Source organism: Ursus arctos, unplaced genomic scaffold, assembly GCF_023065955.2.
Source record: "Ursus arctos isolate Adak ecotype North America unplaced genomic scaffold, UrsArc2.0 scaffold_1, whole genome shotgun sequence".
Lineage (NCBI taxonomy): Eukaryota > Metazoa > Chordata > Mammalia > Carnivora > Ursidae > Ursus > Ursus arctos.
In genome coordinates, this window is record NW_026622763.1 from 94,595,551 (window position 1) to 94,609,039 (window position 13,489).

Consider the following 13,489-nt stretch of genomic DNA (forward strand, 5'->3'; position numbering starts at 1 on the left):
GATGAACACCTGCTGCGTTGGGTGCTTGTTCCAGTGATGTGGTGTCATCTCTTCAAAATCTCGGTTTTCTTGCCTCCCTCTTCCCCCCATCCTTTTGCTAGTACTGCCCTGTCTTGATTACTATTACTTTGTACTAAGTTTTGGAATTCAGCATATGAGCCCTTCAGCTTTGTTCTTATTCAAGATTGTTTTGGCTGTTCTTGGCTACTTAGAATTTTCATGTAGATTTTAGGATCAGCTTACAAAATTCTGTATAAAAACCAGTAGAGATTTTGATAAGGATTGTGCTGAATCTGTACATCAATTTGGAGAATGTTGTCATTTTAACGGTATTAAGTCTTACAATTTATAAACGGGTGTTTTTCTATTTATTTAGATCTTTAATATCTTTAAACAGTGTTTTATGGTTTTCATAGTACAAATTTTACACTTATTGTTATGTCTCATCCTAAGTATTATTTTTTCTTTTATTTATTTATTATTTATTTTTAGAGGTAGACCAGAGTGGTGGGCAGCAAAGCAAGGTTTATTGAGCAGTAGCAAAGTGATAGTACAAAGCTCCTGAGGAGGGAGGGGCCCCGAGAGGATTGGCTAAGTATTACTTTTGATAGTGTTGTAAATATAATTGTGTGTGTTTTTTAAAAGATTTTATTTATTTGACACGGGAGGGGGGGTGATGCGGGGAGAGAGCAAGCACAAGCAGGGGGAAGAGAGGGGCAGAAGGAGAAGCAGGCTTCCTGCTGAGCAGGGAGCCCCATGACCTGAGCTGCTGCTTAACCGACTGAGCCACCCAGGTGCTCCGTAAATATAATTGTTTTAACTTAGTTTTCTGATGTATTTATTGCTGGTGTATAGAAATACAGTTGATTTTTTTTGTGTGTGTAATTGTCTTGCATCCTGCAGCTTTTGCTGAACTATTGTTCTCTTAGTTTTTTTAGTGGATTCTTAGGGATTTTCTATACAGTCGTCATCTTATACAATCATCTGCAGGTAAAAGTTTCTTTATTACAATGTTATTTTTAAAATCAGAATACAGATACGTGAAATTAAATTTCAGGGCGAGTAGGTCTTGAGATAACATCATTCTCCTGGGTTGTGACAATACATCTATTCTTTGCAGGTCTGATGTCTTTGGAAGTAGTAGGATCATTTGTTTTCATGGTGTTACTTTCCCATATAGAAACCTTCAGTGGCTCCCCATGCCCTTAATGGCACAAATCTAGATTCCCCAGACTCTTTTTTCCAAATTACTGCACAATACATTAACAAAGAAAACAGCATGCAATGGTGAACAGAGCCTGGGGATTTTTTGGCTTTCTTACCAGCTATGGATGGGCAAATTTGGAGATAATCTTTATTTTGTAAAATTGCAGCATTGGACTTTTAAATTTTTTTTTTTTTTAAAGATTTTATTTATTTATTTGACAGAGATAGTGACAGCCAGCGAGAGAGGGAACTCAAGCAGGAGGAGTGGGAGAGGAAGAAGCAGGCTCATAGCGGAGGAGCCTGATGTGGGGCTCGATCCCATAACGCCGGGATCACGCCCTGAGCCGAAGGCAGACGCTTAACCGCTGTGCCACCCAGGCGCCCCCTAAATTTTTTTTTTAAAAAAGATTTTAAGTAATCTCTACACCCATCGTGGGGCTCGAACCCACAACTCTGAGAGCAAGAGTCATACACTTTACTGACTGAGCCAGCAGGCGCCCCTGGACTTTTAGGGTTTTTTTTTTTTTTTTTTAATGTTAATCTTTTATTAAAAAATTTATTTGTGAGAGAGAGAGAGCGCACATGCAGGCAGGGGGAGCAGTGGCAGAGGGAGAAGCAGACTCTTCGCCAAGCATGGAGCCTGATGCCAGACTCAGTCCCAGGATCCTGGGATCATGACATGAGCCAAAGGCAGATGCTTAACCAACTGAGCCACCCAGGCGTCCCTGGACTTCTAATTTTTAAGCATGGTTTCCTTTAGTTCTTTGAACATGTTTATAATAGCTGCTTTGATGTCTTGTCTGAGTCTGACATTAGGGCCCTCTCAAGGATGATTTCTGTTGCCTCCTTTCTCCTCCAGTGTTTGGGTCTTCCCTGCTTATTTGCATAATTTTTTGTTGTAAACTGCACATTTAAGATCTTTCATAGCATTTCTGAATGCTGATCCCCCTCCCCATTTCCCTGGTTTGTTGTTGTGTTGCTTGTCATTTGTTCAGTGACTCGTTGAGCCTGTTCAGTGCCTTTAACACCCTCCCCCCCCCCACCGGTGTGCGTCCTTGGTGTTGCTCCTCAGTGAGGACAGCCTTGGGAACAGACAAGAGTTCCCTTGAAGTGCTCTCTTCAGGGGATGACAACGCGGTTTTAGGAGGACTCTTCAACCATCTCTTTCTCTGATCTCCTTGTTAAAGGGCCACGTCTGCCTCTGTTGGTTCCCGCCCAGCAATTACTCTCCACTGATAGCTGGCTGATTGCGTTATTGTGTTAGACAGGTCCTGGGCCATAAATTCCTCACAGTGTGATTCCGTGAATTAGATGGCCTTTGTGGGGGTTATTTGAGGGCAGTCTTGGAGCGGCCCTGACTCTAGAAGGGCTCTTCTTCTGTTCTTTTTTCCCCGATTCTGTTAAGCGTCTATTTGGTCAACTCCTCCTTGTTGCTGGCACGAACTACCAGCCTCATCTCATCTTGGTCGCTCATCCCCGACGTCTCCATTGTTTCCATGGTGCCGCGAGGCTTGAGCGCCCCTGTTCTCTGTTCCGACCAAGGTCAGTCCACTCAGGGATTGCTGAGGGGCTCTCTGTTCTTGCAGCCTGCGTCGGCCTGTGTGGAACCTGCGTGCCGCTGCTCCAGAGCCAGGGGCAGGGACAGCAGCCTGTCCCGTGTTCTGTGAGTGGGGTCCTGGCCTGGGGCTGTCCCCTCCGGGCTTGCCGGGTCGGAGCCTCTCTGCAGTTTCGTTGTGAGCGAGCTGAGGACCGGCGGTGCCTGGTGTTCTCGGGCTGCTGTGCCTGTGGTGGAGCTTCCTCACATTTCCTGGCCACGTGGGCCTAGAATCGAAGTTCTCCGGGATGGAGTTGGGGGCAGGAGATGAGAATGCTAGAAATCATGACCCTGGATTTGGAGCTGGATGGAATAATAAGTAGTTCGCTTCAGTTTTTTTTTTAATGATACTATTACCTGCCTACCACACAAAGGTCGTTTCCTCTGCCTGGAGGGCTCCCGTTTCCCCCGGTTAGGCACCTGGCCCACTCTCCCTCTTCCTTGTCAGGCTCTGCTCAGATACCCCTGGCCGCAGAGGCTCCTGTGGACCACCCTTTACTAGAGCGTCTCTCCAGCCTCGCCCATTCCCTTTCCTGGCTTCATTTTCCCTCTGAGGATTTAGCGTCACCTGGCACGCTTACGTGCGTTTGTCGTCTTCCTCTCCCAGTGAATGTGCGGCTCCCTGAGAGAAGGAGCGGAGGCTGTTGTTCCCTGTGGCTGTTCCTGCACTGAGAACAGGGTCTGACACATGGGAGATGGTCATAAAGCTGATGAATGCAAAGTAGAAATGGCCAGAGTTGACTGCCTTCTTGCTTCACAATTCAGCCTGCCACACTGAAAAATATCACTGTGAAGTGAACTCTGTTGTTTGCCAACACCAGTTGCTTGCTGCTGCGTAGACTGAGAGACTGGAGCCCACTGGGAGAGAGAACGCATGATTGTTGAACAGGCTGCCGGGGCCGCGAGGGAGGAGGGTGGCGTGGCTGCAGAGTGCTCGGCATCCCTGAGGGATGGACAGGAGAGCGGTACGATTTTGGCCTTGATTCTGATGTCAGCCTTCAGCTTGCTCTCTCCTCACCACCGGGAAGTGTTTGTGGACACTTGGGGTTAGGTTGAAAAGCCACCTGTTTACAGAATGGTGTGGAAACTTTTCTGTGGTTATATCCTTTGCTAATAGTTGTAAGAGACTCACTCGACCATACTGGGAGTGGACTGGACATTGCTGGAGGCCAGTGCCAGCTGCTGCTTCATTGGGCAAAAGTATATCTTCATTTGCCTATCTGATACGAAGATTTTTTTCTTTACAGTTACTTTAAAATGATTTTGAACTAATACCTTTTTTTTTCCCGTTCCTTCTAGATTCTGGAAATCCGTTAACTCCACTCTTTGAGCACTTATGAATAACCACGTGTCTTCAAAACCATCTACCATGAAGCTAAAACAGACCATCAATCCCATTCTTTTGTATTTCATACGTTTTCTAATATCACTTTATACTGTTCTAACATACATTCCATATTATTTTTTGTTTGAGACAAGACAAGAAAAAGCAAACAAAATTAAAGCAAAGCCTGTAAATTCAAAACCCGAGTCTGCATACAGATCTATTAACAGTTTGGATGGTTTGGCTTCAGTATTATACCCTGGATGTGACACACTAGATAAAGTTTTTATGTATGCAAAAAACAAATTTAAGGACAAAAGACTCTTGGGAACACGTGAAATTTTAAATGAGGAAGATGAAGTACAACCAAATGGAAAAATTTTTAAAAAGGTAAGGTGATCTTTCGTTGCCTTTGTCTTTCTTCTGAGTAATAAGTTCTCTCCGAAATGGCAGCAAGGGATGAGGACAGCCTGCTGCCGTCCGAGGTGGCTGGTGTGGCAGGAGAAGCAGGGTGGGCAGGGGACTGTGCTCTGATCTCCTGTACTGTGCCGCACAGGTTTGTTCTGAATTATCCCACACTGGCCAGAATGCCCACTGAGCCCAAATGTCTGCCACGGCTTGGAGTAGAATTCTAGAGCAGTTTTGGGTCTGAAACCGTATTCCCTCGTGGTCCCACAAACACCTGTGTGTGCTTGAGATGGTTCTGGGTTTTGGAATGTGAGACCTACTGTTCCTGATTTTAATGTAGGTTCCATTGGGTGCTTAATGTCTTGGTACTTTGGTGGTGGCAACTGCATGATTTTTTAAGAATTTCTTTTCACCAATATAGACAGTAGCACCTGTGTTATTGATTTGAAACGGAATAAGATCCTTTTTTTAAAAAAATATTTTATTTATTTATTTGACAGAGAGACAGCCAGCAAGAGAGGGAACCCAGGCAGGGGGAGTGGGAGAGGAAGAAGCAGGCTCCCAGCGGAGGAGCCTGATGGGGGGCTCGATCCCAGGGATCTAGGATCACGCCCTGAGCCGAAGGCAGATGCTTAATGACTGCGCCACCCAGGCACCTGCGGGATAAGATCCGTAGAGGCGGTATAACATAGTGATTAAGAACCTGGATTAAACAACAACAACAACAACAAAAACCAACCCAGATTCCAGATCCAGACTCTGTGTTTGGATCTCAGCTTTGCCACCTAGTAGCTGTGTGACTTTTGGAAAAGTTATTTAACAAATTTGCCTCAGTTTATTTTATTTAATATGAAGATAATGATTATTGCTGGTGTTCATTAGCATTTCTTATGAGCCAGGCTGTTACAAGTTCTTTACACGTACCAACTTACGTAAGACTTAAAATAGCCCTATGAGTTCGTGTTATCGTTGTTATTTTGCAGGTGATGGCACCAGATAGGTTAACTTCTGCAAGGACGTTCCAGCTAGAAGTGGTAAAGCCAGGACTAGAACCTAGGTTGTCTTGCTCCATACTCCTTAAACAAATGCCAGTTCTCAGAGTTGTCGAGAGGATAAACTGAATGTGTGTACACACACACACACACACACAGCTTGGCATCTAGTGTAAATGCTCTGGTTTTTATTATATTACCATTGTCTTGGGAATTGGGTGGGCAAAATTATATGAGTGACCACAGAGACACATGGGGTAACGCAACACTGTGAAGGATAGTGAGTATAGAAATGGCATGAAAATGCTGATTTTGAACTTGGAGTCATGACTCTATTACAAGCCGTTTTTCAAGCTCCAGTAGGTAAACATTGAAGACAAGATTTTTTTTAGAGGCAGTAAGATGATCAGTAATCATCTTTGATTGATTGATAATTTGGTTAGGTTATAGATTCATTTTGTGTGTAGGTGAAGTTGTTTTTCCAGCTGTCTTTTTTCTGTTAGTCATGAAGGAACTCTCAGGTCTCAGAGGAGGGTTCAAACAGTCACACCATGGAATGGAATACGCAGCTTCCCCTGTGACTTCAGGGCCAGGGGGATGTTATTTAACTTAATCGCCCAGTAATTTTGGCATTTATCCACACAAATTCCAGAGACTTTCTTTTAAACATAAAGGAGATGGCAAACATGTTAACACCAGTAACTCCTAGAAATTAAAAATGTTATTCTAACTCTAGATGACAAAATCTGTAAGTGTCCATCCCCTTTAAGTGGAGTGATCTTGTGTCTCACTTTGCCTGCCACATTAGCAGTGCCCCCCTACAGTCTCAGAAGTGGCTTGGGGAAATGATCATGGTCCCTCGACTTTTAAGGCATATTCTCTCTCTATTTCTAGTGCTGACTTAGTTTTGCCTCACTTAAAACTTAAGGTCTATCTGGAGAGTCAGCACATTACTCGAAATTGAAGTCATATGTAGTTAAGCATGTGTGTTTACTCTTCTCTAACCTATAGATTATAACTTGCAAAACATTATATCATAATGGTGTCTGAGTTTTTGTTATATTTAGTTGCTACTTTTTAGGGTATACCATCCTTGAATTCATCTTTGAGAGATCTGGTAGTTCTAAAAGGTACGAAAAACTTTCTGAGGTGCTAAAGTTTTCCACTTGCATGCCTTCTCTTAAAAATATTCATTTTTGTTTCTTGGTCTAATGCTATTTGAATTCAAAGATTGGGTTCCCTTGTGTTTAATCTCAGCATATATAACAGGAGTCCTCTGTTAGCAGAAGGTTTAATTTTTCCCCAGAATCGCGAGTTACAGGCATTTTACGGGACTGGCACTATTTCTCAGTCTTCATTCAGTACTTAGAGCAGCAGACTAGCTTCCAACTATGTAAAAAGATCAGTATGGTAAATATATATATGAAATTCCTTCTTAATTCAGTTTATCAGTGTAATTAGGACAAAATAAAATGCTAGAGCTTTCACAGTTGTTCCTTACATGTGGCCAGGTAACCCAGTGTACACAAGGGAAGTGTTTTTCCCTGTTGGGTGTTTGCATATGTGGCCATTTCCTTCCTGTCCTGCCCATGGTGACTTTGTAGTCATCATTTATTCAACAAGGAGATATTTGAACTCAAATAGGGAAGTTAGAAGGTGAAAAAAAACTCTTTATACGGCAGCCTTTTCTGTCTACAGGATCTCACTCTCAGGTCTTTCTACCGTTGACATTTGCCTTCAAATTGGCATTTGTGATTCATCAGACTTTTTGGGGAAGTCTTTATATAACCTCTTATATAGAAAATGTTACATTTTTCCTGTTTGAAATTAGGCTCATTGGGAAAGTAAGATTTTTAGGTTTCCTGTATAATAAATGAAGCAAATGTTTTCTGTTAGCCTTACTCAAGAAGAGAGTGATTTGAGTTTCTGCTGGTCTGTATTACAGCTGTACCGTGGTTTGCAGACTGGATGGTGGATTACCTCAGCTGGGTGTTACAAACAAGCTAGGCTTTCCCGCTTTTGGTTTCTTGTAGAAGCAATTACACTGATAAACTGAATTAAGAAGGAATTTCATATATATATTTACTCTCTGATAGGAGAGTAAAAAGGGGACATTTCACAACTGGTGCTTAGGTAGAGATGTGAGAGTGGAGTTGGTGTGGCTTCCGCTGAGTGCTTACTGACTGGCGCGCACGCGTGTTTTCCCTGTTTTCCATGAATGTATCGTCATTCATAGTTTCCATATTTGAAAATAATATTGAATTGGAAAAGCCAGCTAGTGGTGTAGCAGTATCTACAAGTTTCCTTCCTTCCTGTTTTGGGGGCTGAACTTAGGGATTAACCCCAGAAGGTATCTGATATAGTTGAATCAAAGATACCCGGACCTTTATTTCAATTAAATGAACGCTGAAGTTTTGTTTCCATCTAGTATCTTACAAGTCTGTTTTGAGCTCCCAAGGGAAGATAAGCAGAGGAAAAGACAGTGGTGAATCTGCTGTAGATAAGCCCACGATAGTGTGGCTATCAGCTTCACCAACACAGGGAGGCAGGGAAGCAGAGGCTGCCGTGTTCTTGAGCCTGGGCAGACTTTTTTCTTGTTTCCTACGGCTTATGAAACTACAGCAGAGCTAAGCACCAGGAACGTGTGTCAGCAGCCCCCGATGCCAGCCTTCCCAGCTGTGAATGCATTGTACTGAGGTCTCTGGAAATGAAGAACAGTGAAGGATTGGTGTTCAGAGATCTTTAAAATACATGTACAGGAAATAGAACAGGTTGCAAAGAATAAAAATAAGTTTACAGTGAAACAGAAAGGAGTACAAGGCTGGTTCTAACATTTAGTAACTGCCAGAAACACTTTAAATTCTTTTTCTTACATATTTTACACACACTAGAGGGAAGAAAATAGAAGGGATTATATAATCACAGTGCTTCAAAGAAGATTTCACTGTGACATTCCTTCTAAATTAATCCAGAACGGTAATAGAAATACTCATTTCTGTTCTTGGGAATTGACTTAGCTTTCTTTTCCACTTAGTGCCTACTTTTGTGTTACTTCCTGCTCCAGAGTCATATTTTTAAAAATCTATAAGCATGTGTGTATGATATTTATTTTCTGACTAGTTAGGACATTTACATTGTAATTTATATGAAAACCAGTGCTCAGTCTCTCGGCCAGGGCTTGTGTTCTAGTTTATTGTAGTACTCTCCCCAGCCAAAACTTCGGTTTTCCTTTCCGTACTTGTTCCTCTCCTGGTCAGCCTCTGTTTGCTGAAGGCACTACCATGTACCGCATGGTTTTTTACCAGGAGTCTGAGTTTTTCCCCCCTTAGAGCCCCCTTCCTGGTACCCTTTTTACTGGGTTTTCTACTTCCACTCTCGCCCCCATTATCATCCACTCACACAGGGCAGTTGAAAGGGTCCTTTACAGGTGTTACCAGGCCACCCTCCCCTCCTCACCTGCCCAGTAACATCCCATGTCCTTTCTGTGGTGTGGTTGGAGCCTTGTGATTTATGCTTAGATTCTGGAATGAGTCTGCCCGGATTCGTATTCTAGTCCTGTCAGTCACTTAGGCTCTCTCATTTTTGAGCAAGTTCTGCTGACTCTCTCGATGCCTCAGTATTCTCATCTGTAGAGTAGGGACAGTAAGGGTAACTCTGTCTTCAGAGTTACTGTGCGAGTCTCAGAAGCTGCAGCGTGCTTAGCACAGAGTGAACGTGGGCAAAGGGTAGCCACCCCATGACCCCCACCAGTGGTCCAGACCTGCTGAAGAGTTTCACCCCCTGCCTCCCTCATAGTTAATTGTCATAATCTTCATTTGCAGAGAGAAAGGGTCATTGAAGCCGGGTGTACTTTGTCGAAGAAAGCAGGGAGGTGTGTAATTGGACGTATTTCTGGTCTAAGTGGCTAAAGGAAAACAAAAGTCCTGGTACTTGGACTGGTTAAACCCTCAGCTACCTGAAAACTTGATCCTTATTCGCTTGTCTCCTCCTTCAGGGTCCCAAATGGTGAAGTATTTGTGTGCTTTTATTTTACAGAATGTTCTGTATGTTATCTCCGTTTTATTTTTACAGTTTATCTTCTGAGATAAGAGGCCCTCATCATTAGCATCATCAAAGCATCTAATTTCATCTGTTCCTGAACAAAGTAAATGATTAAGTTCCTCTGTCCCGGGCAGTGGTGGTCTGAGTGATAACATTGATGTTTACCCGTGTATGTCACACCTGTCCTAGAATAAAAATACAGCCAATTAAATGTGAGACACAGAAGCGGACATAGGGCCAATCTTAACTCTTCCCCCAACCTCTACAAACGAGGAAGCTGCTCAGAGGCCCCACAGCCGGCATTTCCATAGCCACTCTAGTCATTCCCTTGCCTGACGCAGAGTCGGAAGAATTGAACATGCTTGTGTCTCATGGGGGAGAGTATTTCAGAGGTGGTAGGCAAAGGATGTGTGCAGTGAAATGGAGATGGGGACAGAAGTAGCTCTAGAGGTTAAATGATTCGATGGATGTGGATTTTTTTTTTCAAGCAGTCTTTTAAAAAATGAGGCTCCTGGAGGAGAGAGGGGTTAGAACACTCCCTCACGGCCCAGAGTGAATTGAAATTGTGTTTAATTACACTGTTCATTCCACATGTATAGCAAATAATTACTGAGTGCCGACTGTATGCCCGGTGCTTTGTTTTAGGCACTAGGGAGACAGTGTTGAAGAGGACACACAGGTTACTCTTCTTACGGGTCTTACATTTGTATGGGAGGAAGAGAGACAATAAGTTAACAGATTAAAAACTGCTATGAAGACATAAAGCTGATTGGAGATCAGGGATAGCCTCTCTCGTTAGGTTTTGGCTAAGTGGAGGCCTGAACAACAGAGGAGCCAACTTTGCAAAGATCTGGGTAATGAACGTTCTGTGCAGTGGGACTAGGTGTGTGCCCACTGGCTCTAAAACCGGAATGAGCCCAGGCGGGTGAGGCACTTGGAGTACAGAGTCGAAGAAGGTATTCAGACCCTGAGAGTGAGTACCTCTTTAAATTTTATGCCCATGGCACCTTTCTTGCGTCATCCTAGTTCCTACCCTGGCCCAACCTGTTAGAAGGACAGAAAGGACAAAGTTGTATTTACAGGAAGTAATGACTTAGGAGAGGTGAGCCTGTGGAAGAGGGTTTGATGGGAGACACTGGCACGGCTAGGTCCCTTAGGGCTTTGTAGGCCAAGCATAAGGTTTTTGAACTTGGGCGTGCAAGTAGAGGGGGCTGGAGATAGAAGTTTGGGAAGTGCTTGTAAGTTTGGCTTTTGTTAGGGCACTTCAACCATTGTAATACCATGAGGGGGACTGCAGAGAACAGGAGTGCAGATGTTTGTAGGTCATTAAACTTGGTGCTGAGAAGATAAGGGCATTTCCGTTGAACTTCTAATTTCTCAGTGATGTATAAGACAGTATTATAACCTTATCACCTGAATAGGGGGGAGGGGGTTGGGAGGGAGGGGGTGGAGGATATTTGAGTAGAGAGGAGCCTTCAGTTAGCCATTTCAGAGGGTGAGAAGATGAATAGACCAGGAAGTCATAGGATTGCTGGGTGGTGAGATCTGTGATCCTGAATCGAATGAGGTCATGTTCTTCAGCAGTGTGGACAGGGAATAAATAAATGAGTTTAATCTCAGGTTTAAGCTAACCATGGGGACAGAGTTAGAATTGGGAATTTTTTTCCAGCAAAAGTCAAAATTATGGGGTAGCTAGGTGCCTCGAAATGTAATCTTTATGGGGAAAGACGACTACTAGGAGATTCAGTGGTTTAAAGAATTAACTGAAATTCAGTTCAGTTACATTTGAATTAAACTCATGGTTTCATTTCTTTGCCACATGGTGGCCCTATCATATGGATTTAAAGGCTTGGATTATGTAGATAATACCTTTCAGAATGAATACATTCTCTTGAAACTTAAAAGCGCATCATTTAGATTCTAGAATCTAGGAGGTAGTTCATGCTAATCTTTGGAGTGTAAAATTCTTAATAATTGTAATCCAGTTCGTGCACGTTTTGTCCAAATTTTCATCTGTCTTCTCACCGCCACAGAGCTCCTTTTGAAGTCATTGGAGCTCCCCGTGCTGAGCATTTCATGAGGGTGCAGAGCAAGGTGAGAGGTTGGGATCAGTGAAGCTAAATAAGTATTTTAAATCCAGTTGCCTTATCCGTCAAAGAATTTATTCCCTAAATCCATTATAGAATAGGACACTAGAGGGCAGTATTTATCCTTTTCTTCCCATTTCTATCTTCACCCAATCTCTTATTTCTAGAACTCTCTTGAAATGTTGGATGCATTTTTGAAAATGAATGTGGCTAGGTTGTTTTAAGGTGTGTGAGACATATGAGTGAAACAGCTATGTTTGGAAACTATGTGTATGTATTTGGAGAGCGGGGATCTTTTTATCCAGTCTGTACATAATTGGGGATTTATGGTCTAAGTTGGAGAAAATTCCTAAAGAAAAATAAGTTAACCAGTTTAAAAGAGGGTTATTATTAAAGAAGACTTAATGTTACCTTTGCTTCTGGTAAGCACAAACGAAATGTTGAAAGCCCAGTGGTGCCAGTGGGCATTTATGGCTTCAACAGAAAGACTTTGATGAATAATAAAACTAGTCCTGGTTGCGTAGAGACTTGTTCAGAGTGCAGTACGGGGGAGAGAGTTCAAATTGAACAGCATAAATATGTCTGTTATCTTGGGTCTGGCCAGTTTCTGTTTGTAAAATCATATTGTACCAGTTGATTTTGAAATCTGGGAATTCATAAATAGAGGGAAAGTAAATTTTTGGTATCATTAGTACTTGATACTAGGCTAAATTTTAAGCTAACCTCTAAGTAAACGATGTATAAATGAATTATCAGTATATGAGCTTTTGACGACAAAACTGACCTTTAAAATCCTGTCAGACTCTGAAGATTTTTGAAAATAACCCCCCTCATTACAGTTAAAGACTTAGCATAAGATTTGTCATTAAAAAAGCACTAAATAGCTAATTTCAAAAGTTTTTTTTTCATTTGAAATTCACTTTCTAGCTTTTTTCAGGAAAAAATAGTTAAATTACATACATGCAAACATAACTGGTTTGTCATAAAACTTGGAACAAATCTTGGCTTCTTTCTAGAAAATAATACTTTGGTTATATTAAAAGGTATTTGTATGTTTTGTGTTTATTTTATCAGGTTATTCTAGGAAACTATAATTGGCTGTCCTATGAAGATGTCTTCGTGAGAGCTTTTAATTTTGGAAATGGTTTACAGATGTTGGGTCAGAAACCGAAGACCAACATCGCCATCTTCTGTGAAACCAGAGCCGAATGGATGATTGCTGCGCAGGCGTGCTTTATGTATAATTTCCAGCGTACGTGGCTTTCTGATCTTCTGTGCGGGGGAGAGGATGCTGTTTGTTATAAGTAATTCACTCTTTAGAAAATTATATTCTAAAGTTAATTGCCATCTTGAGTCTCAATTGGGAGCATTCTATTAGAACTTCGAGTTTGAGGTCTGCTTTGGAAAAGGAACCAGTTGTGAAACAGATTGTGTAGTCGGTGTAGTTGGGGGACTGGAGCCTATTCCTGGGGGCCCGAGGGCCTGGGGGCCTTGCTGACGAGGCCTGCGGGTCTGATGGCGCTGCTGATTCTCTCAGGAATCCTCTGGTGAAGTTAGTGTCACTTCGCCCCCACTTCTGTCGGTGGCAACAGTTGACCTCTAAAACTGCGCTGCTCGGAGCCATGAGCCGGGTGAAATGACAGGGACCTTTCATACTGTAGTTACTTAAGTGGCAGTCCGGATGCCCCGTCTGTGAGGTAGTTCTGGAAGCTTGTTCACAGACGTTGGTGCCAAAATGGGACGTGAAGTGTGGACATTGTCTCACCTTTCAGATGGACTAGAAGAGATACTTTTACTAGATTTCTTGCTGTCAGTGCCTCTGCTGGTTTTTTAAACT

General features: G+C 42.7%; 1 protein-coding gene across 3 annotated transcripts in view; it reads left to right on the forward strand.

The window, feature by feature from the left end:
- The window catches only part of ACSL3 (acyl-CoA synthetase long chain family member 3), a 67,896-nt gene that overhangs the window by 35,590 nt on the left and 18,817 nt on the right, over positions 1-13,489 (forward strand). For all 3 annotated transcript variants that reach the window (XM_026491828.4, XM_026491829.4, XM_057305096.1), the window contains 2 exons: positions 4,100-4,514; positions 12,727-12,904. In XM_026491828.4, the coding sequence (XP_026347613.1) occupies positions 4,137-4,514; positions 12,727-12,904 (556 nt within the window). In that variant the 5' untranslated portion in view covers positions 4,100-4,136. The remainder of the gene's footprint in view (positions 1-4,099; positions 4,515-12,726; positions 12,905-13,489) is intronic.